The sequence below is a fragment of the Bombyx mori genome, chromosome 7, assembly GCF_030269925.1.
Source record: "Bombyx mori chromosome 7, ASM3026992v2".
Lineage (NCBI taxonomy): Eukaryota > Metazoa > Arthropoda > Insecta > Lepidoptera > Bombycidae > Bombyx > Bombyx mori.
This window is the reverse complement of record NC_085113.1, coordinates 10,143,720-10,169,309: the sequence shown is the minus strand read 5'-3', so window position 1 is coordinate 10,169,309 and position 25,590 is coordinate 10,143,720. Positions and strand designations below refer to the sequence as shown.

The following is a 25,590-nucleotide window of genomic DNA, read 5'->3' as shown; positions in this document are numbered from 1 at the left end:
TTTCCTTATACAGGTACAGAGTCGATTTAGCTGGCGAGAACTGGAAGCTAGCTCTTGCCGATGCTAAGGTGTCAGATTCAGGAGTCTACTGCTGTCATGTGTCCACACATCCGCCCATGCTTAGGAGGTTTCAATTAAATGTGCACCGTAAGTGTTCCATATTTTATTTTGGTATACTTTAAGCGGTTTTTTTTTTTCGTAGGTAGACCAGCATACTTACAAATAATGTAACTCTATATGCAGTTTAAAAAAAACAGAAAAATACGCTTAAATAACAAAACAAACTAGTTAATTTCATTTTTCTATCCCTGTGATACCGGTCGGATTATTACAGCGAAATTGTAAAATTATTGTTTGGTTATCAGTCCTCGATGCATGTACAATTGGACATCTTGAAAATCGGCGAAAAGGATGTTCGAATTCCGCTACATACTAAATAAAACATACATGCATACCAAGTTAATAAAAGCGTATTTATATTGTCGGTTAATATGGTTGGTCAAAACACATAATAACAAATTTAATTATTGACTAACCAGCCATTCCTTTTGCAGTTCCCGCAATGAGATTAAGCAAAGAAGCATTTTTGGAAACAGGCGAAACGTTGTCTCTAAAATGCGCTGTTCTAAATCTACATCCAGGCGAGGACGTACCGGAAATGCATTGGTACAGAGGGAACAGTACCCTGTCTTTGGACGAAGCAAGAGGAGGTGTTTTAATTGAAACCGACCATTTAACTTTGACGAGTCATTTACAGGTGGGTTTGTTTGATGTTTCTACTATAATTGTACGGGTCGTAAGTAATAGCAATATCAATAGCACAGTAGCAATGTCGCATCTTAAGATTAGATTTCAAAGTTTCAAATTGATTGTTTTTGTTTGGGATTGGAAGACACAAGCTTAAGATTTAACTGGTGTTTTAGATAATTACTGGAGTCTCTAAATAAGCTGCTTGCACTGTTTTCTTCTTTTTCTCCACTTTATCCCACTAGGTGGGGTCGACACAGCTAATTGTTCTCTTCCAATCTCTTCTATCAGTCGTCATCTCAACAGTCACTCCTTTCTCTCTCTCATATCGTCATTCACATACTCCATCCATGTCTTCTTCGGTCGACCTCTTCTCCCTCTACCTTGCACTACCATTTCCATACATCTCTTAGTCACATGCATCATCTCTCTGCCCATCACATGTCCATACCACGCTTGCGCATCAAATGTCCAAACACAAATGCTTGCACAAGATCGTCAAATTCTGATGACTGCATCACACTCTATCTAAACTGCTGGTTGAAAACTTTCACGAACAGAAGACGTCTTTTAGTATATAGTGGTTCATGCCAAAGATTGACAGTTTTGTCAAGTAAAAGAGCTTTAATAAAATACAAAATCTGGAGTTAATATGGGTTGACGGTATACAGCAAGCTCTGTCCTTGGCATTGCTGACGTCCATGAGCAACGGTAAGCCCTCACCATAAGGTGGGGCGTACGCTGATCTGCCTATGAGGTCAATAAAAAATTTACGTCAAGCCAATATGTTTAATGGCAATGACACAACCTCAAATCGTGTTTTAGGTAGATTTCATAACAACAACACTGACCTGTGTACTGACATGAACATGACCCCCTGGGATGTAGGATACAAACTTTAGGCACTTTTATAGACAATTGTACTGTAACGAGAGCTCGTAAAAAACTGGCTTAATTCAAAGATAAAACAGATAAAATTAAGTTTATAAACTAGATTAGTGTACAAACGAGTATGCTATGGCCGCTTTAAAGCTTTATGTCCAGTTAGGAGATGTCTTTAGGGTAGTAAACGAAACGACGGTAGGGCACAAAATTGTATGGTGCACTTAGAAGCGATTCAGGTGGTCAGGAAGGGCTTAGCTATGTATACGTAGTGTCATCTTGAGCGACGGCGAATGGTCATTGGCATATTAGATGTTTTTACTGGTAAATAGGTGCCTATGCCATCATCAGCACCATTTCTGTCTTAACACATATGTCACACACATCATAGGCACTGTCATCCTTTAATCTCTCGCAAAACAATTTTGGGCTCTGGATCAACGAATAGAACAGCTGTTAAGCAATCTTCAACAAGATTATTCGAATAATTGAGAAAAATTAAATTATGTATCACAAAAAAAAGGCAAATTTTATATCTATCAGTATTAGATTTATTTATCCAGCCAAATTTATTGAGCTATAACTAACACCGCTGTCACTCGAACCCTGGTCCAAAGTTACTGCCTCAAGGCCATTTCTACCCGTGCGTCCAAATTACCTCTATATTTTTGCGGGTACAACGTAAGTGGTGTACACCCCTAAATTTCGACGAGAATAACGTTGCGGAGCCAACCATATTTTCTTAGCCCCTCGTAGAAGCTTACACTTAAAAGCTAATATTTAAGGGTGAATATTAATGACCTGAGAAGCTTTAGGCTTGATGTTTTTGAAGGCCTTTAGTATGAGATCGGATGAAATCTAAGATGAAACCTAAATATAGGTAGACTAGGAAAAAGTTAAGCATTAGCTTTCATATTAATGAATTGGAATTAGAAAATGGAGTAAGAGAATGACTCGAGCTGTTGAATTTAGTATAAATGTGTAGGACTATAAAATAGACCGCCCAAAACTCGTCATTACGGATACTCCCGATCCATTAACGGTGCTTTTAGGTACCACAAGCACCGGTCACCGTCCTCGTCGAACCCGTTACTTGCGACGAAGGCCTCGATGAGCGAATTAACCCACAGACACAGCCCACTGAGTTGCTCGCCGGATATTCTCAGTGGGTCGCGTTTCCGATACGGCGGTAGATTCTGTAGAGCACTGCTCTTGCTAGGGCCAGTGTTAGCAACACATTGAGCCCCGTGAGCTCACCTACACGTTAGGGTGAAGCTGAAATAGCCTCTCAAGGCTATCAGCATAGGTAATAATAATAAAAAATTTAGAAAAAAATGGCTTTAGGTGTCTTTGATGAAAGCTCAGTGGTAGAGAGAAGATTTATTGTGCCGCTGGCATTGCGTGAATCTGGAAGTGTTATTAGACAATCACCAACAGGTTTCCTTTCTCCAGAAACTCTTTTGCAGAAAACTGGTATACCGCTACCCCCTTCTACTATTTTAAGAACTTCCATCCATAATATAAGAATACCAAGGACTGAAGATAAGACTCGAGATCAGTAGATCTGATTTCTCAACTTTAAACATAGCATAGGTTTCGGTAAGCGCTAAGTCTTAAGTGGATTCTGAGCTGGTTTGTCTTTTTAAGATAAAAAAAACATGATTTTCTGAATAAAAGATATTCGCGAAATTGAAAAATATTTGCCTTATAATTTGTAATTTCTTTCGAAAAGGTCGCTCGTCTAAAAATGGAGGATGCCGGCAATTACACGTGTGCTTTGGAAGCTCCAATCCGAATGAAAGCTGTTACAAGAGTTCACGTATTGCAAGGTTGGTAGCTGGTACTTTTTTTTCTTTTTTATAAATGTGTATATCTTGAGGTCTAAAGTGAAGTAGTCATGTTACGCGATCCAATTTGAAGGATTGGAAAACGTGTAAAGTCTTCGACCTCAAGTCTTAAGGTAGTGACATCGATATATCTAAATAATACCAGGCAAATCTGTGGTTCATCAGCCTAAATAGAGCAAAAATAAACCTTAAACACGAAAGCGGCAAACATGATCTCAGGTCTATGTTATAGCCCGAATAGTTAGTTATGTTTTGGGAGATAATTTGGAGATAAATTTGGGAGATTTTGTGAAGTCGTCGTGGCCTAAAGGACAAGACGTCCGGTGCATTCGTGTTGAAGCGATACATCAATGTTCGAATCCCAGGCGGGTACCAATTTTTGTAATGAAATACGTACTCAACAAATAATGTTCACGATTGACTTCCACGGTAAAGGAATAAATAAATAAATAAATAATAAATATTTACTAACAATCACGCCACGTTAACTAGTCCCGTGGTAAGTTCGTAAAGAACTTGTGTTACAGGTACCAGATAACGGAAATAAATGTAATATTTTTATTATACACATACATATATTTAATATACACCCATAACCCTGGAAAAGACATTTTTATATTTATCATACAAATATCTTCCCTTGGCGGGATTCGAACCTGCGATTCCCTTGTGTAGTGACCATGTCACTTACCACTACACCAGACGGCCGTTAATCAGGAATAACATCGTGTAATAAAAATGAAACCCGCAAAATTAAAATTTGCGTCATTACTGGTGGTAGGACCTCTTGTAAGTCCGCATGGATAGGTATCACCACCCCGCCTATTTCTGCCGTGAAGAAGTAATGCGTTTCGGTTTGAAGGGTGGGGCAGCCGCTGTAACTATACTTGAGACCTTAGAACTTATATCTCAAGGTGGGTGGCGCATTTGCGTTGTCTATGCTGACATAAACCAGTCGAGTAGTCAGAAACGTTAAAAAGCAATTATAATTGAAACTGAAACACATTGCCTTCTGCTCGAAAACTCCAACCTCGCCCACCCAAATTTCCACAAAACATTGCAGCTGGCACACGAGCTACATTAACTCAAGCGAGAAACTTTTCCTTGTGTATTTCTTAAGGTTACGCCAATATTTTTTCTCAATTTCACGCTCGACCCGGCAATTATACTGTACGTTTCTCTTTTTTTTTTGTTATTGTTGTTCATGCACAATGAATGTTATTATAGCTGGCGAGGCATCAGCAGATATTGTTCCCGTGGGTCAGTTACAGTCGTTCAATTTGATGAAGAAAAAAAATTGGATGAATCTATTGCAGAAAGCGTTTCTTAGTTAGACTTTTGTGGATGTTTACTATTTGAATCTAGAAACAATTTGTTAAATTTTATGAGTTTAGTGTTAAATTGTTTAATAATTAGCGCAGGACAGAAAGCTGACTCTGGCTGAGCCTTTGCTCGCCCACCTGTCCTGGTGAAACTGGAAAGGTCTCCGGGCCACCAGTAATCCTTCAATAATAAAAAAAAAACTGAGTTCTTTTTTTGTTTAATTCATATTTTTTTAACACGCCATTATTAGCTTCACACAGGTCACTGATCAACATAAATAGATTAATGTAACTGAATTTTTTATGCAATTAAAGTAACCAGCTTAAAGCGTTCGGTTAACGAGAAAGTTTCCAGATGTATCTAGAACCGATGATGATATTATAATAATTTTAATAGTTTGACTTAATATCTTGAAAAGGCTTCCCATAGGATGAAATAAATTAGTTCAATGTTTAGTTTGGCCTGTTATTACATCCTACTTTATATTATAGTACTTGAAGACATAAATGTAGTATTTGAATAGCAAAGGGATATTTGAATATTTATAGGGATATTTGAGTATTTGAATAGCAAAGGGATATTTTGAAAGGGGTTTTTTTATTTATTTTGTAGTTACCTGGAGCCGCTGCGGTCATTCACAGTGCGTTTCCAGAGATCTTTTTTGCCACGTGCCATCCGGCTGTAGAATAAGCTCCCCTCCACGGTGTTTCCCGAGCGCTATGACATGTCCTTCTTCAAACGAGGCTTGTGGAGAGTATTAAGCGGTAGGCAGCGGCTTGGCTCTGTCCCTGGCATTGCTGAAGTCCATGGGCGACGGTAACCACTCACCATCAGGTGGGCCGTATGCTCATCTGCCTACAAGGGCAATAAAAAAAAATAAAAAAAATTGTCTACAGCAAGACCTCACTCATATGCACTATCGATGTTTTGGTTTTTCCTACTGCTGAATTATAAGTAGAATTAAAAAATCATTGTACCTTTTAAGGATCGTTTCCTTAATTATGCTTTTGCTAAAGCTTTTTCCATTACTAAGCTTATCTCAAATTCGTAACAGCAAGTTTTCTGGAACAAAATGAAACCCGCAAAATTATAATTTGCGTAATTACTGGTGGTAGGACCTCTTGTGAGTCCGCGCGGTTAGGTACCACCTCCCTGCCTATTTCTGCCGTGAAGCAATAATGCGTTTCGGTTTGAAGGGTGGGGCAGCCGTGTAACTATATTTAAGACCTTAGAACTTATATCGTAGTATATCGTATTATGTCGTAGATGTCTATTGGCTCCAGTAACCACTTAACACCAGGTGGGCTGTGAGCTCGTCCACCCATCTAAGCAATAAAAAAAAAAAACAAAAAAAAACAACTATAACTTTTATCAAATTCATCAATTTACATTTAGAAGTTTAAGTTTGACCAAATTCTTTTTTAGTTTAATAGCAAACTGAGTAATTGATTACAATAGTGAAATCCACTTAAAACGGTCATAGTTTTTCTTATACAAATGTATAAAAGTAAATGATATTATAATGTTCTTGGAAAAAAGGGATCCCTTATTATAATAACTATTATTATTATAACCATAACTATCTTAATCTTGGCTCTATCTAATTCTATCTATATTATATGGTTTCTATAAGAAAAAAGGGTTCGACAAGGAAACGATAAGAATCGCAGAAGCCTGCTTGCTAGCTAAAAGTAAAAAGGTGTCATATATAATATAATTCTACATTAAATTACTTGAAACGGTATTCCATTTTATTGTGAACAAGTAATGTATATTAAAACTATTTTCAGACCTTCAATTGTCATAATAATAAAATAACTTTGACAACTTTCTAATTGTGAAACTGACACAAGAGGCATCCGTATAATAAATAGTCTTGAACACAAGATACTTGACGAAGTTTCTAGTATATTATAGCTCAAAGTGTTGGGTGTCTTATTTACTCGGTTTCTAATAGTCGAGGTTAGTGGCTCTCAAAGTTTTACGATGCCCTCCTTTTAAGTGACTATCCTAGAGATGAAGTATATTCGGGTACTTGCTTTACACAAAGTAATTGAACTATTTAAACAAATTTGAGTGGGTTTAAACTTTTGGTTTGTTTAGAACACGATGTTTTGTAAATAATTCTTGATGTTTTACTCAATGAAAGCAGTTTGGTGGTATTGAACATTAGCTTAAAGTTAGCATAATGCTATATAAGCTATTTGAGACAAAGAAAAAATTACACGAACTAGAGGTCCCGCAGTAGTCGAAATTCGACTATAATTAATTGGAATTGTAAGTTTGTACACTATTATGATTGTATTTTATACTTCTATAATCGAAAATTTCGCCAAGACTACTCTATAAAAAAATATTATTAAAGACAAACAATATTTAATCTATTCTCAATTTGACCACAGACGTCAAAACAAAAGTTTGCCAATAAATAGTATGCATGCGTGTGTGCGTCAAATACATGAGTGTATGTAATGTTTTCTTTATTGATTTATTGTATCTTTTATGCATTATTTTAAAAAAAATATTAGCATTGTGCACTTCTTCTCTATATTCTCTATAAGTGTGGAAAATTTCATACTCCTCCGTCCGCGCAATCTTCGTAAAAAGGGATACAAAGTTTTTGCTTCACGTATTAATATATAGACTATGTAATTGAAGGAACAAAATAATCGTACAGAAACGTCACTTTGACAATCACTGTTACTCTAGTATTTATTGCGAGCGGCTTGATTACAGAGAAATATGTTTTAGTTAAGAAATTAAGGAACTTCTACGCTTTGCCGTTGAATCAACCAAGATTTGTGTACATACTGAAAGCTTAGATATTATTATTCTTTGGGGAAAACTTTGTTACGTTAGTTTCAAAGACAGCGACAACTCAAGGAAATTGTAATTTAACTCTCACAAAACCTAACTACTAACTAAGGTGTGAGGTTTATTGGGAGATGAAGGAGGAAGAGGCGTGTGCGTTGGTTGTTTGTTGCGTGCTCTCCTCCGGAAACCTCATCAGAGTGGTCAATAAAACACTACGTATAATTACATGCTTATTCGCGTCAGCGACCGCGGTGGATCGCTGCACGTTGACTGACTAACGTATGCTGCTCATTACTATATGCACAATAACTTCATAGGAAGTTAAGCACGGCGGGGTATCATTCCCCTACATACTGTACCGAAATCACTCTCTTCTCTGTTTCAGCAATGATTTTTATAACGAAAAGTTGGACTTAATAAACGCTGAGAATAAATATTTGGATCTTCTTTTATATCGTTCCCTCACTACTGAAGATCGCGACCACATGCGACGTACTTCCAATATGCTCGATCATGGGTGGCATGGACTGCATGGTACAGACTACCACTGAGTGCTTCTCTTGCTAGATCTGACCATCTGGCTGGTGTTCTGCCCACGGCGCGCTTGCCTTCTATTCGAGCCGTAATTATGAGCTTCTCTAATTCATGTCTGGGAGACCGCATGATGTGTCCGAAGAAGCTCATAACACATTCCCGGCAGATGGAAGAGAGCCTTTTTCGGATGTCTAGCTGTCTTAGGATAGATTTGGATAATAAACTGTAATTATTACAACTTTTGGAGAGACATAAGTTCTAAGGTCCTAAATATAGTTACACGGCTGCCCCACCCTTCAAACCGAAACGCGTTATTGCTTCACGGTAGAAATAGGCAGGGAGGTGGTACCTAACCGCGCGGACTCACAAGAGGTTCTACCACCAGTAATTACGCAAATTAGAATTTTGCGGGTTTCATTTTTATTACACGATGTTATTCCTTCACCGTGAAAGTCAATCGTGAATATTTGTTGAGTCCGTATTTCCTTATAAAAATTGGTACCACACCACCACAACGACTTGTACCGTGTCTTATAGTATAGGTATATGCAAGTCATTGGGTGATATAATCCGTCGGTCACTTTTAATGACATTCAAGGGATAAGAGCTAATCTAAACTGCACACTATGAAATAAAAGTTTGGACATGATAAAAAAATAAGACTAGCAAGGTTATTATGACTGTGAGATACCTATAAGAAAGTTGTAGAGGAATAATCTTATATATAAAATTCTCGTGTCACAATGTTAGTTACCATACTCCTCTGAAACGGTTTGATCGATTTTTATGAAATTTTATATGCATATTCAGTAGGTCTAAGCATCGGCTACTATCTACTTTTCATACCCCTAAGTGATAAGGGTTGTCCATCCCTAACATCAATTTTTTTATTTTATGGACTTTTTTGTTTTTGTTTTAATGAGGCATTATGTGGTTGATTTAGGTTTTGTTATTTTTGTTTTCCCGCATCGTTCACAGCGCTACGTCTCTTTCGCTCATTTACCACATCCTTACACACTTACAATAAGTTAGTTTTTTTTTTTCTACACTAGAAATTTCCTAGAAATCTTATATATGGCAAAACAACATTTGCCGGGTCAGCTAGTTTCATATATAGGTTTGTGTAGTAATATATTATTATTTTTCGTTTCATTCAAAGAGATCTTTAGAATTCCGAGAGAAATAGGTACTATCGGACTGACATATCAGTGAAGTCGTATATCGGGGTCATTCCTTCTATATGATAGACGTTTTGATTCCTGACCGTACTTTCAAAGCGCTGCAATATAAGTTTTTTGAAAAGAGACTTAAGAAGAGTATTTTATCAGTTAGTTTACCCCTAACACTACTTTTTACCAGGGGGGGTTGCAAACCTATTGAGATAATAACTGCCATATGTTTTTTTACTTTTGATTTCATTGCAAAAATTGAACAACTGGTGGCTAGTACATGGTAGGTATTACTAGTGGTAGGGCGTGCCTATTCCAGCCTTGAAGCAGTTGTCTTTCGGTTTGAAGGCTGGGGAAGCTGCTTTACTATAAAGTGAAGACTTAGAACCCTTGAATCAAAGTGGGTAGTAGCATTTAGGTTATTGATGTCTATTATTATTTATTATTAAATTCTTTATTTCAGATAACAACAATCCATATAAATGTTAGTAACAGTTATTTCTTAAAACTAAGTTAGTAAGGACACAGCAATAAAAGAAAACAACAACAAACATACTACATACGATTGCAATAGCTGCATTACGAGAAAACCTTGTGGACCTCTCTGCAATGATTCAGAAAAGGTCCATCTAACCTAGAGAATATCATGGCCAGGATGCTGTTGGAGCTAGCCCCTACCCTGCAGAGCAAGGACGCGCATCGCTTTCTTATTATGGAATAGAAATCGTCGGTGCGCGCCTCCGCAAACATGCCCGATGCGCTGCAGAATCGAGGCAGCCCCATCAGCATCCTAAATGCATCATTATACTGTACACGCAGGGCGTTATACTGCTTTTGCGAGTAATTAACCCACAAACTGCACGTGTAAAAAGATGTACAATATGCTCTGAAGAGCGTAATCTTTGTTTCTCTAGAGCTACGTGCAAACCTGCGGGCAATCATGTTAGCACGCACTGCCAACGCCCTACGTTCACGCTCTATGTCAGCATCGTCCCTGAGGTCAGAGGTTAACAAGTGACCCAGATATTTGAATTTCTTTACAAATGCAATCGGAACTTTGTTCAGAGTAATGGATGGTATTTTCATAGGGCACTTGGCTCTGGCCTCAAAGACCATGCATTCACTTTTTTTAACGTTATACACTAGGCCATGACAGCTAACATACCTTTCACATATACGTAGGAGCTTCCCCAGCCCACAGGGAGACGCACTCAGCAGCACCATGTCATCAGCGTAACTTATATTATTGATATTGACATCTTCAACATGACAGCCGACATGTGTGCTGCTAAGCTCGTCAATCAGAGCATTAACGTACAGGTTAAAAAGCTTAGGGGAGGTCAATCCCCCCTGCCTCACCCCGCACTCCAGCCTATACGGTTCAGACAGCGCTCCTGCCCATCTCACAACGTTCACCTGGTTGCTGTACCAAAATTTAAAAATGCTATTTATTTCTGGTGGAACTTTGGTATCCTCCAGTTTTTTCCATAACATATCGTAGCAGACCAGATCAAACGCTTTCGACAGGTCAAGGAAGCACGCGTAAACTGGCGTCTTTCTATCGGTGTAGTACCTGACAGTCCGCTTTAAGCACAAAATTGCACTTTCAGTTGAAAGACCCAGTCTAAAACCAAACTGATTGTCGTGGAGCAGTAGAAATTTATCCAGCTCAGAATTAAGCAGACTGTCGAGCACTTTGGCTACAATGGTGGCTAGTGAGATGGGGCGATAGTTATTCCTATCAGATATATCCCCGGTTTTGCTTTTTACAACTGGCACTACCACCGTTTTCATCATCTCTGCAGGTAAGTATGAATGCCCCACACAGAATGTATAAAGCATCGCCAGAACTCGCGATATGTGTGGACCTGCGTACTGCAAGTGTTCTATGCTCAAGCTATCGTGGCCCGGAGATTTGCCTCTGGACATATTTGTTATGGCTTTTTTCACATTATTTGCTATGAACCGAGTGCTCAACTCCTCCTCATCCAGCCTGGCACTCTCTGTAGCCTGTGGCGGCCCCCGTGGTGACTTCACGAAGAAGTGCTCTCTAAATATTTTTGCGATATCCTCAACATCAGTGACCCCCTCTACGCTCACTGGGAGACCTGGCCTAATGTTTAATTTATTTGTGGCCTTCCAAAAGTTTTTAAAATCATTATTTGTATGATGTGATGCCAATCGATCCAACTTCAGCTGTTCCTCGTTATTTTGGCACCATCTTAGACGCGCTTTAAATATCGATCTACTTTTACACATCTCCTCATATATAGGACCGGATTTAGGCTTGTTATAATTTAACCAAATTAGAAACTTGAGTCTAGCCTCCCTATGAACCGCACCAATATGTCTGTTCCATCCCATTATGTGTTTTTGTTTAGTTGGTCTTTTGCTCCGATTATTGTTACAAAGAATAGCTGACTGGCTCAATGCAAAAACAATATCACTATACAGACGATCTATGACTATTCTATGCTCTAAGTTATTACACAAGTGATCACAACAGTCATGCAATTCCTGAGGAAAATTTATATCCCTTAGACGTTCATGACAATATTGTGTGTATAATTTTATTTCATCCAAATTTCTGTGAATCCATTTTATTTCATTTTTACTGTTATATTTATCCATAATACAATTATATTTTGGTTTTATTAAATCTAAGTTACACTCTATAACTAAAGGATAATGATCAGACCATAGGACGTCTTGTATAACAGATACATTAACAATTGTATTTAATGCAGAATTCGTGACCATGCAATGGTCTAGCCAACGTGCTGACCCGTGCGTTTCACTGATAAAGGTGAAAGTATTAGATGTAATACCCAGCTTGTCTATATCCGCGCATATCCAATTTTGATCGAAACAAAAAGTCATTAACTCACTATAAAAAGGTTCGCCAGGGTGTGCATTAAAGTCACCTAATACGTAAACAGATTCAATGTCATCATTATTAATAATAGCACTCACCGCGCTAAGGCATTCTGTGAAATCCGTCATATTATCCGATTTATCCGTGGGCATATAAACACTAAATACTAAACATGATCTACGCTCCATTCGTATTCTTATCGCACAAACACGCGGATTATCGCACGGAACAACCGACACATTCTTAAAGACACTTTTATTCCACAATAAAGCAACACCTCCGTGCGGTCGCCCGCGTAACATACCTGCCGTCGTGTCAACTGCGGACGTGCCCGTGCATCCGAAATCCTTATCAATACTACTGAGATACGGTATGTCATCTGGTAGTAGCCAGGTTTCTTGCAATGCTATTATATGAGACGTACGACATAACTCGCGGATACCTTCGATGGAGCGCTTTACGCTTTTACAATTAAAACTGACTAGTTTGATTACGTAATTATCATTCATGATGCTCACTGTGATAGGCCGATCACAGTAGTATTACTGTGCATATCAGCTGTTCTATGCTTAAAATGCACGAAACGACGAAAAATAATACCCGCAGGCCAAAGCTCATCGTCTAAGAACATAGAAATTTTTTGTTGCGGTACAAAGAGCTTGTATGCATTGTATTCCGTTTGCCTTTTTATAGATATCTTTTCTAGTACGACTTTTTCTTTCGTTTTATTATATATATAATCAGTAATATCTTTGTTAGTCGTTTCCTTGTGTATGTTTGTAATAAAAATAGGCACCTTTATTTCTGCCGCTTTAAAATTAAATTGTCCATCTGTGTCGCGGGCAATACCCGTTCTGCCACTATACCTGTACTTATTTTTCCGTTTTAGCTTCTCAACTTTGGTCCATTTGTCTTCCGTATCATTTAAAGTCCCGCTATTATTATGTACAAGCACCGTAGATGTTTGCGCACGCGCTTGAGTCAGCTGATGCGCTGCCGCCGACGATTCATTCGCGGAACTTGTTTTGTTACCGACCGATATTGGCTCTGCCATTACCCTCGACGCGTAACTATCGCTCACCGCTACCACCCCCTCACTGTGTTTATTGAAGATAGTTTTCGACACCGAAGATGTTTTGGGATTAATTTGTTTAGGAGAAGATGAATTTATTAATATCTCACTTTCATTTACACCAACTGTGTCATACTCGTAATGAGACAATCCCATGGGGCCGCTGTCTAAATAGCCACCGCGCTTCATATTAATATTCATACTACGATAACGATTCGAGTGTTCAGGACTTAAGGTTGATTTTATTTCCTTTATCTCATTTCTCAATTTATCCACTTCACTTAAGGCGGCATAAGTCGATCGGATATCACATACATCTGCTTTGAGAAGAACTAAGTCCTTTAATAGCTTCGAAACATCTAAGTGGTCGAAGGTTATTGGGGGTAGTTTATCCAAATCTCTAGCCACAAAAACTGGTATTATCTCCACATTGGTAGACTTAAATAGCGATATTATATCCAACATATCCCGATTTTCTTTTCCCTCCTTTTTACGTGCGATTTTTCGCATATCCGTTGGTAATGATTCAAATAACAAAGTTTTCGATCGTTTTATTTCCTCACTTTTAAACGCAGAAATACATATCTTTATTAAACTCACTTCGTCAACGACTGAAATCTTGTTCTGAATGTAAGCTAACAGTTCGTCAATAACAATATTGCACGAATTACACTTTAACGCAGACGTCATTGTCACCGCTTTTCGTAATAGCTAAACGCACCCGTCTTGCGTGGAGGCGCGCGGACTTATGTCTATGGATTTTGGTAACCACTTAACTCTAGGCAAGCCATAAGCATATCCACCCGTCTAAACAGTAACAAAACACTAATTGCACCGTTTAAAACCAAAAAAAGCTCATCTCAAAATTTGTTCACAGGTTCAAGTCTAGCTGAACTTCAGAGTGGCGTGAAAACAAAATCCAGTTATGTGACACTTCTTTTGACGCCATCGCTGTTAGCTTTTGGAACGCTGATAGGCGACGTGAGGTGACCAATCTAGATATAGACCCAAACATAATTGTAAAGGCTGAAGTTGGAATGATTTAGTAGTTATTTTTTTTATTTTCAAACAATATATGTAACTTTTTAAACTGCCCGAATTTAAGGTGTACAACAATGGTTCTTGAAAACCGATTTCCTTTTATACATTTTGCTTATTAAAGGTTTGAAATTCTTAAATTTAAGTACGTTCAACAATCAATGTGTCTCAGTTAATAGCTGTCCAATAAAAATCAAAGTACTTAATAATGGTCATATGGATAATGAAGTGTTCCTTCTTCAGTGATAAGATATTATGTTTTGGGAAATGGGTAATACCTTATTATTTTAATTAAATATCGATCTTTATGTTGTGGTTTTAAGGATTGTACGTGGCCTATAATAAGGTTCCTTAAGGATGTAAACCATATCGACTGATGCAAATATTTTAGTTCTTGCAAGAAGCTACCGATTTGTTTAAGTAAATACGTGGATAGAATGTATTCTCGAATGACATGTACATTGATGAAATATAGTATTGTAATTAAATGAAACCCCCTCCAGTCATATTTGCAATTACTTGTTGGCCCAGCATGATACCACGCGGGTAGATACCATGATCCTACCTATTTTTACCTTTTTAATTTTAATTTAAAAAAGAAACGGAAATCCGTTTTAATTGTTGAAATATTTTTTCTTCTACCTACGCCGAAAGTTCGGTTTTCCTCCCGCTGTACACGGAAGAAAGTGTAACTTTTCCTCCCTGGGTACTGACAAGTGCGCATGCGCGTTAGTGTCTACGTCTGCTCTCACGCACCTAACATTCTCCGCCATTGTTGTGCTCGGGCAATTTGCAATATTGTGTTTAGTGTAAAAAGTGAAATAAACAAAAGGCAATAAAATTTAATAGTGAAGTATTAAACAAAGATGAGTTCATCAGACAGTTCTTATTCAATTAGTAGTATTTTATTTAAAAATTAAGCTCTGCCCCCTACCCCCTGCCAGGGCTTCGCCCCTGGACCCCGGGTCGGTACTCCACGAACTTTCGGCCTGGCAGGAGAAAAAATAGTATGTGCACCGCGGGAAAAACGTAGGACATCTCATACCGCGTGTTTGGCAATTTTACACGCGGGAGGAAATGTTCTACTTTTCTCCCATGGTGCACAATGTACTATTAGTGAGTATGAAAACCAAAAATTAAATGGCCCAGCCTTATCTCCTTAATAACATTACCTATCAGTTAGCCGTCCGAGGATCTTGCATGGATATAGGACCACTAGTGAGAGTGTAAATACATAACATAATGTGTAGTATTTTATATAATAATAATGCGATAAGTTGTTATACGTTTAATCTATATCTATATATATAAAAATGAATTGCTGTTCGTTAGTCTCGCTAAAACTCGAGAACGGCTGGACCGATTTGGCTAATTTTGGTCTTGAATTATTTTGTGGAAGTCCAGAGAAGGCTTAAAAGGTAGATAAATATGAAAATGCTCGGAATTAAAAAAAATAACAATTTTGTTTTTCCTTTGATGTCCCCCGCGTCGGACGGATTCCTTTTGTTTGTTTTAAGTTTATTTTATACAAAAGTTTAGGTATTTTATTTATCGACTGATGCACTACGAAGTCTGCCGGGTCAGCTAGTTATATATAAATGTTTAGTAATTAAATCAGCCTTTTCCTTTTGATTTTTGATTTGATTGATTTGATTTGATTGAGCTTCAAAACTCAATACTTTTGCATTACTCCTTTTAATGCATTTTTAAATATTCATTTTAACGAAAACAGATTTGTGATAGATTACACTTATTTTTTATTATTTGTCCTAAATACCTATTAATTATTTTTAATGCTGAATTTATAATTAATTCCAAGGAAAGCTTATGACGTAAATGTTATGATTTTATACAAAAAGCGTGTATAAAAATAATTCTGTTTCACAAAATTTTGACGAATCATAGATATATAGAATGAAACGTGTTTTTTTTTTATTATTTCAATATTATTGATTTACCAAATTCTATTTGTGAGAGAATATCTTTAATTCCTTATATCGTATTCATCAATGTGGAAAATTTATTTCAATAAATATTTTAGAAAAATATTCCTAGATACTAAACTAATATCAATTAAAAATATCATACTAGTAAGATAGTGTAAATACGACTTGTGTATTTGCAATTTAACAAAAATGTAATTATAATATTGTAACTATTAACAGTTTTTCTCATACATATAATTCACATATCACCGAGTACTACTGTCTTCATATCACTTCGATTTCACGGTTTACTATATTATACTGTATTTAATCTTCAATACAAATAATTGTGTTAATTGAAATTAGAATTTTAAGACTTTAAATCTAGAGCATAAAGTTATTTGTATATAATATTGTCATAAGATACTTTATAATAATATATTTTGTTATATGTTGTATCAGTAATTCAAGATAATCATTATTCCAAATATATTTCGTCCGAATAAAACCTAATAATCCAAAATTACGACAGAAGTAAGGTAATATTTTAAAGGTAAGAAAAATATGCATATGATATTATTATTATTTAACTTTTAAACTGATATTAAAATGTTAACGATGACAAATTTAACGTCAAAGCTAAGGGTTTTGCTGTAGTTGTAGATACTGACAAAATAAGGTAAAGGGTAAGACAAGGGACAGAATAAAAAATAAAGGTGAATTTAAAATTGTTTATTACTGTAAAATAATGAAAACGGGCCATTTTAAGCACTAGAATTCAGGTAAATATGACAGCAAGTTACAATGATATAGTACACGATACAACAATCTTAAACTACAAAAATATAACTGGTTGTACGTCTTTATGACTTATATACATTTTGAAGTCGTCGTGGCCTAAAGGATAAGACGTCCGATGCATTCGTGTGTAGCGATGCACCGGTGTTCGAATCCCGCAGGCGGGTACCAATTTTTCTAATGAAATACGTACTTAACAATTGTTCACGATTGACTTCCACGGTGAAGGAATAGCATCGTGTAATAAAATCAAACCCGCAAAATTATAATTTGCGTAATCACTGGTGGTTATTTCTGCCGTGAAGCAGTAATGCGTTTCGGTTTGAAGGGTGGGGAAGCCGTTGTAACTATTCTGAGACCTTAATGACTCGTATCTCATGGTGGGTGGCGGCATTTACATGGTAGATGTCTATGGATTCCAGTAACTACTTAACACCAGGTGGGCTGTGAACTCGTCCATACATCTAAGCCATAAAAAAAACAAATCTGATTTGCGGTCGGAGCCAATGTCTTTGTGAAAGTTATTTATTTGGTGTTTGAAGATGTATTTTGGTCGTAAATCTCAATATATAGTAGAAAATTCATTGTAATTTGATAAATTGGTCCCTTTGTATGATTCTTTCAAATAAACACATATCCTTGTATCAAAAGTATCAAGCATATAACTCGCGTTTAAATAATAAAAATTTGCACAACATGTAATTAAAATTAAATATATTATTAATTTAATATTAATTGTTATTTATAAAAGGTATTTTTAAAACCACTGTTAACGTGTAATCTTAAAGAGGACATTTTGTTTGGATAAATTTCGTTGTTTCAAATATATATATTAATCGTTATAAACAAGTTGTTTGTGTCATATAAATAATGTTGTAAGAATGTATAATTTTTTTTATTTATTACGTATATTGATTACGTAATTTTAAAATACAATTTGTATTCTTTGAATGACCATTCAAAATTTAAATATAAATTATGAACAACATAAAAATCTAGACATATCGGTGCTTTATTTGACTGTAAATACATTAATAATTATGTATAATAATTGTGCGTCATTGTGATAAATTGTAAGATTTTTTAATAAAATCTCAAAGGGATTATGTGTTTTAAAATTCTTCCATCTAAAGCGATTTCTTTTGCGTTTATCTACTGCTAATCTATCACGCTTTCCGTTTTCAAGCGTGGAAGACCTATTGTAAATTATCATTAAGATTTCGACCTTATATCTCAAGATAACTGGTATCATTCACCTTATCATTCACATGGTCTGTTAGTCATTATCTATTAGTCATTTAATAATGCGAACATAACGGATTATGTACGCATTATTAAATGTATTTATCGTTTATATGGCTTGATCGTTTTTTATCTACAGCAACATTCATATTGTTCATTAATTTCTTGATTTTGAGAAACATCAATATCGTCAAAGTGGAATTCATACACAAGTCAATTGTGATCTCTAAATCTATTTTGCGTAATTATATTGACTTTTAATAAAATTAACAGCGGTTCATGTAAATGTCTACTCCTGGTCATATACAGAAAGTGGATCACTCTGACAAAAGACTTCAAGTTAACTACATGCAAAATACATTCTGAAAGGATTTCATGATTGGTATATACTTAGTCTGGCCATAAATACTGTTACAATTAAAAATAAACAAAATATTACATTTGAATTTGGAATCTGTCCTTTTTATATGATTGCTCATTGAGTTTTCTCATTTTGGCGCCAATACATTGTACAATATTTTGCGATATTAAAATGGAGTGGGGTGATAAAGAGAACCGAATCGCTGTGATTGCATTACACAAAGTAGGTATGGAGCCAAATGCATTTTTTAAAACTCTCCATACGCTTGGTATTAGTAAAATGTTTTTGTACCGGGCTATTAATAGGTGCAATGAGACCTCCTCTGTTTGAGACAGAAAAAGATCCGGCCGTCCACGTAGTATCCGTACGAAAAAAGTGGTCAAAGCAGTAAGGGAAAGAATTCCTGTCCAAAAGCAAAAGATTTTATCTTGGGAGATGAAGATAGCACCTAGAACCATGTCGTATATTTTAAAGATGACTCAGGACTTGCATCCTATAAGAGACGTACCGGTCATTTCTTAACTGATAATTTAAAAGAGAATAGGGTGGTAAAATCAAAACAACTACTGAAGCGGTTCGCAAAGGAATACAAAATATTTGTTTACGGATGAGATTTTTTTTACAATGGAGCAACATTTTAACAAACAATATGACCGTATTTATGCTCAAAGCTCTAAGGAAGCTTTCCAATTAGTCGACAGAGTGCAACGTGGGCACTATCCGACTTCAGTGATGATATTAGCTATGAAGGAGTGACTGAGCCATACTTTTGTGAAAAAGGTATCAAAACATCGGCACAAGTGTATCAAGATATCATTCTTGAGAAGGTAGTGAAAACCCTTAACAACACCATGTTCAATAATCAAGAATGGTCCTTCCAGCAAGACTCGGCGCCAGGTCATAAAGCTCGGTCTGCGCAGTCTTGGTTGGAAACGAACGTTTCGGACTTCATCAAAGCTGAAGACTGGCCGTCGTCTAGTCCCAATCTTAATCGGCTGGATTATGATTTATGGTCAGTTTTAGAGAGTACGACTTGCTCTAAACGCCATGATAATTTGGAGTCCCTAAAACAATCCGTACGATTGGCAGTGAAAATTTTTCTCATGGAAAAAGTGCGTGCTTCTATTGATAACTGGCCTCAACGTTTAAAGGACTGTATTGCAGCCAATGGAGACCACTTCGAATAAGCTTTTTATACTTTAAATCGTTTTATATTTATGTATTAAGCTAACACACTGTCAAAGTAATAAATGTTATTTGCAATAGATTTTTTTTTCCTTTGTAACAGTATTTATGGCCAGACTTAGTATATATATATTTTTTATTGCCTTTGTAAGCAGATGAGCATACGGCTCATCTGATGGTGAGTGGTTACCATCGCCCATGGACTTCAGCAATGCCAGGGGCAGAGCCAAGCCACTGCCTACCGCTAAATACTCTCCACAAGCCTCTTTTGAAGAAGGACATGTCATAGCGCTCGGGAAACACCGTGGAGGGGAGCTCCATAGCCGAATGGTACGTGATAAAAAAAGACCTCTGGGAACGCACTGTATATTCTAGAAACTCGCTATCGGAGCCACAGTAAGTAAAAAAATACTAATTAGGACTAAAACTTTCGTAAACTGGACCTTGCTTCTGATTCTATCTTACGTTGAGTATAAGAAAGATATATTCTACTGGTGATAGGACTAGGTGAGTCCGCACGAGTAAGTAATACCACCCTGCCTATTTCTGCTGTGAAGTAGTAATGCCTTTCGGTTTGAAGGGTAGGACAGTCGTTGTACTGTTAAACTGAAAACCTTAGAACTCTTGTCTTAAGGTTCGTGGCGGTATTTACGTTGTAGATGTCTCTGGGCTCCAGTAACCACTTAACACCAGATGGGACGTGAGCTCGTCCACCCATGTAAGTAATAATAAATCCCCGAGGTGAAGCCATAATAGCACCTCGAGAATAGTGGCCATTATGGAAACAAAATATCGGTTGTCTGTAAAGTCGGTTTACTAACGATAGTTGAACGTGACAACGTCATAGGAAAATACTGATGGAATGGTTCCATTTTTCAATTATCGCAATTATCGTTGCTACAAACAATTGACACCACATTCACTTTTCACTAAACTTCATACTTGACGAAAACATGTAAATGTATTATTGTATAGCAGCTGTCCACGCGGATGCATCGCTCACTCAAGTAGGAGAGAGACAGATGTCGAACGCTGCCGAACGCGGAGGCCGATTGTGCCTCTTTGTCGCTCGTTGCACGCTCTCACTTGCACTTCAAGCCTTAAATGGAACGCCTCAATGTTTCATGTTTTTTCGTGCGTGCAGCCGGCTCCATCGAATTATAAGACGATGTCACGTCAAAAATGCCATTACTAATGCCAGTACTTGTACTGTTCTAAGAGAGCAACGTCCACTATCTCTGACTGATTAAGTATATATGTTTTAAAGAAAGAAGATTATTTGATACTCGATGTGGGCTTTAATAAATTTTATATCTTTAAGTAATAAGGATGTTTTCATTTGGACTAAATATTGGGATTATAGTTTCAGTATTCGATGCTATCAATTATAACATTATCTTGTGTACAAATATATCATTATACTCGTATGTATGTCAAGGTAACTTTGGGGTGTTAAATGTATTTTTAATACGATTTATTAGCTTCAGACGTATGTATGTAACGGAATATTTGAACATGATTTTGACCCTCTTTAAAACTTCGGATTAACCCGAAATTTGGTATACTTATTAAGGACCGATGACAAATTAATATTAAAAAAAAAAATTGAAATTCAACTAAAAAAATGAAAAATAAATAATAGTTAATAGAAACTAACAAAATACGCTTTTATATAACTAATTTTATATCCAACTAAAAAATAAAAAATATTTTTTATAAATTTGATTTAAAAATAGTGTAAGAAATTTTCTATAAAAGTGTATTTTGTTAGTTTTTATAGACTATTATTTATTTATGAGCCAAGATGGGTAAATGATGTCACGGGCGATGTGGGTGCGAAGATTAGGTATTAAGGTTTAAATAGCCTTGATACTTCGAATTCCGGTCGGTTGTTTGGTGGTACTCAATCAAACGTGCAGTCTCATTATAATCCTTACAAACATTAAATTTAGATGTAAATTATGGGCATGGTCAATTTGTTTGATTCTGGCAGACATAAATCTATTAGGGAAAGGTAAATCTTATTTTTTATAAAAAAAATCTACCTTATCTGATAGCCTTGAGAGGCCATTTCAACGTAACCCTAACAAATAGGTGAGCTCACGGGGCTCAAATCTGACGACGTTCCTAACAATAACCCTAGGAAGAGCAGTGCTTCGCAGAATCTACCACCGGATCGGAACCGTGACCCACTGAGAAGATCCGGCGAGAAACTTAGTGGGCTGTGTTTGTGGGCTAATTTACTCGCCGAGCCCTTCGTCGCAAGCGACAGGTTCGACAAGAACGATGACCGGATAGCTTTTAAGCTAACAGGTGTTAAGTATTTATTTGCATTCTTAAAAAGAAAAAAGTTAATCAAGATGCTTAAAGGAAGAGGTTATAAAATTACGAAATTATTTGATAAACAGTTCCAAATCATTAAAAACACTTCATTAACTATAACTCTTAGGGTAAACCAATTCCGTCAGAGAAAAACGAAGTATTTGTAATAAATCGAGTACTATTTTTCACTTACTTAGGATTATCCCGAACATGCTATTAGAAAGAATCTTCTAAGCACAATAGTAGTCCTTATGATAAAAGTAGTCCAATTATTTAAGAATTAGCGTTATGCAAATTTTACTACCTCCTCCACCTATTCCTTTACTGAGAACTGGTAGTATAAATAAATAAATAAAATAAATAAAAATAAAAAGCCTTTTATTTCGTACAAGTGACATAAAAAGTGACAGAAACAAAAAATTAATGCAAATCCTAGCTAATAAAATTAAATACTGTATCTGTTGTATAATATTAGGTATTATTTCCCACTTGCAAGAACCCCTCCTCGGGTAAAGGCCTCCTCCAAGGATAGCCAATCTTCTCTGAATTGCGCAATTTTAATCCAATTTGTAGTTGCTACTTTCTTTATATCATCTTCCCATCTAGTATATGGTCTTCCCCTCTTTCTTTTTCCTAGTGGACCCGTCCATGTTGTTACCTTTTTTGTCCATCTCTGGTCCTGAAGGCGTGCAACATGTCCAGCCTATTGCCATTTTAAAGTTAAAGCTTGAACTAGTACATCAGTTGCTTTGCTAATTTTTCTGATTTTTGAGTGACGGATTTTCTGTATTTTCTTTAAATTTAGCATACTACGCTCCATTCCTCTTTGGCATGTGACTATTTTGTTTTTTATATTGTTACTAAACGTCCATGTTTGACATCCGTATAATAAGCAAGGCAGAAGGCAAGAATTTAGAACTTTAGTTTTGAGATTAGTAGGCAGGTTACTCTTGAATATTTCTCTTAGACTCCAATATTTGTTCCATGTCAGTTGTACTCTACGGTTTACTTCTAGGTCATTGTGATTTCCGTTGAACCCTATTTGTTTGCCAAGGTATGTGTATACTTCTGTGTAGTTCAGAGGTTCGCCTTCGACTGATACTGGTGCCTTTGTGTTGTTAGTCATAAGCATAGTTTTTGTACGGTTGATTTCTAAGCCTACTTTCTTGCTAGCTTCATTTAATGATTCTATCATGGTTTCTAGTTGAAATCTAGTTTCTGTAATAAGCACTATGTCATCTGCGAATCGTAGGTGGCTTAGGTAGTCATTTTTAATCTTAATTCCGTATCCCCTCCAGTCTAGTGAGCTAATTATCGATTCTAGTGTGGCTATAAATAATTTTGGGGATAGTGGGTCGCCTTGTTTAACTCCTCTTTTCACTGGAAACCAGGGGCCAGCTGTCTCTAGTTTAACTCTATTTCTGCTATTTTTATAGATGTTTTTGATTACGTTTATGTACTGTTCTTCCACTTTTTGGCATCTTAGAGATTCCCAAATGCTGTCGTGGGATATGGTGTCGAAGGCCTTCTGGTAATCAATAAACGCAAGATAGAGTGGTCTCTGCATTTCTTGGTATTTCTCTATAAGAAGCTGTAGCGTATGTATGTGGTCCATAGTTGAGAATCCTTTTCTGAAGCCCGCCTGTTCCACAGGTTGCCTTAATTCTATTGCACTACTTATTCTCTCGTTAATAATTGAGGAAAAAAGTTTGTAAGTTGATGGTTGCAGGCTTATCGGTCTGTAGTTCCCCACGTCGTTTGGATCTCCTTTTTTATAGAGTAAGATTATATTTGACTCTGACCATTGGGTGGGTGTCTCTCCAGTTTCCAGAATCAAGTTAAACAATATTGTGAAAGGAGAAGCCAGCAAAGGTGTAGCTAGTTTTAGAGATTCATTTGTAATGTTATCCGGGCCTGGGCTTTTGTCTAATCTTAGTTTCTCCATGGCTCTTATGACTTCGCTCACCTCTATGTGAGTTACGCTTTTATTTTCAAACATGTATTTTGTATTTTGACTTGTGTTGATGTTGCTGTGTCTAGCGCTGTATAGGGTTTTGTAGTAATCGGTTGCTATATTAATAATTTCACTCCGGTTGTGTAGTGCTATGCCATCTTTTTTCAATCCGCCGATCCATGTTCTGTTTGTTCTTAATTCTTTGAAAGCTTTTTTCGTGCTTCCCGTTCTGCTAAGATGTTTGTTAATAATCTTGTGTCTGTGATTTATATAATCTTTTTTTATGCATTTATTTACAAGCTTGTACAAGGCTGAGATATGATTTTTTGTAGCTCGACTTTTGTTTTTACTTTTCTGCATCTTCTGTCTCTTCTTTAGCAGATCTAGAGTATGTTCTGACAATATTTTTTAAGTTTTGACAGGTTTAGGTATTGTAGTTGTAACAAACTGTTGACTTAACTTGATAACTTTTATAATGCTGTCATAATATTCCTGTACAGTTTTGTTCTCTGGTTGATTAAGTAAGTATTGTGATTCGTCAGATTTCAAGCATTGCTTATATGCTTGTATCTCTTGATCAGTTTTTAAAGGAATGTTTGGTAATAAAAAACAAAAGAAATCTAATCAATTGGCATGAAATTAAATAAAATAAGATGTAATGATATGAGATGAAATATAATTGTGAATTGTGAATGACCACAATTTTATTGAAATTGTGAATGTGAATGACCACAATTTCAATAAAATTGTGGTCATTCATTGAGACTTTTTTAGTGGACTTTTTGGAGAATCCCGAGAAGTTAAGGCTTCGTTTTATTTTTCCACATTTGTGCACTTTTACAAATACTAAACAGTTAATAAACAATCGTTATTACACATTTAAGCCTGAAGAAACACTAAATAGACAAAATGAATCCAATCACACAACTTCGCTCCTCGCGTTCCCTCCAAAAAGTCCGAAATTCTAATTATGGACTAGCTTGTAAGACCATCGATGACTTTGCTCTGTCGCGAATCAATCCACTCGTTTAATAAGAGAGACTCATATGTTTATTCATGTTTTACCAACAGCCAGAATCTACTCAACTATAGCTGGAACGCGAGTACGCCTGCGGTACCGCAACTAATAGAATTTGAGTATACATTATGTGACGCCGTAAAAATTCTTTAATTAAAAGAACAGGAAAACAACGTGGCATAAAAAAAAAACAAATAAAAAGACACTTTGGTGTGGAGGTGGCTTTAATTACATCTAGTTAAGGTCTTTTTAAATTAAAATAGTGATGTACAAAAGTGACTCAAAAAAAGAGTCGATCGTTTTTTTCTTTTCTCTGACGGAATTGGTTTATGCTGAAAGCGATACTTAATAGTTTGGTGTTTCTTAATGGTTTGAAACTGTTTATCAATTAATTTCGTAATATTTCTAAACTCTTCCTTTTTGAGAATGTAAAAAAATATCTACTTAATACCTCTTAGTTTAAGGCCTACCTTAGCTTAGTAGC

General features: G+C 36.3%; 1 protein-coding gene, 1 long non-coding RNA gene and 1 pseudogene across 3 annotated transcripts in view; 2 read left to right on the top strand and 1 right to left on the bottom strand.

Moving 5' to 3' along the window:
* LOC101735568 (hemicentin-1) overlaps positions 1-18,127 on the top strand; it is a 72,738-nt gene extending 54,611 nt beyond the window's left edge. For both annotated transcript variants that reach the window (XM_062669442.1, XM_062669443.1), the window contains exons 6-10: positions 14-147; positions 555-757; positions 3,362-3,458; positions 14,141-14,249; positions 14,625-18,127. In XM_062669442.1, the coding sequence (XP_062525426.1) occupies positions 14-147; positions 555-757; positions 3,362-3,458; positions 14,141-14,249; positions 14,625-14,643 (562 nt within the window). In that variant the 3' untranslated portion in view covers positions 14,644-18,127. The remainder of the gene's footprint in view (positions 1-13; positions 148-554; positions 758-3,361; positions 3,459-14,140; positions 14,250-14,624) is intronic.
* LOC134199172 (uncharacterized) lies at positions 6,616-8,047 on the top strand. The gene is made up of 2 exons (XR_009973540.1): positions 6,616-7,076; positions 7,999-8,047. It is a non-coding gene; the product is annotated as an uncharacterized LOC134199172 (long non-coding RNA).
* Positions 18,128-22,648: 4,521 nt separating the features above from the next.
* LOC134199171 (uncharacterized) lies at positions 22,649-24,680 on the bottom strand (annotated as a pseudogene).
* Positions 24,681-25,590: the final 910 nt, after the last annotated feature.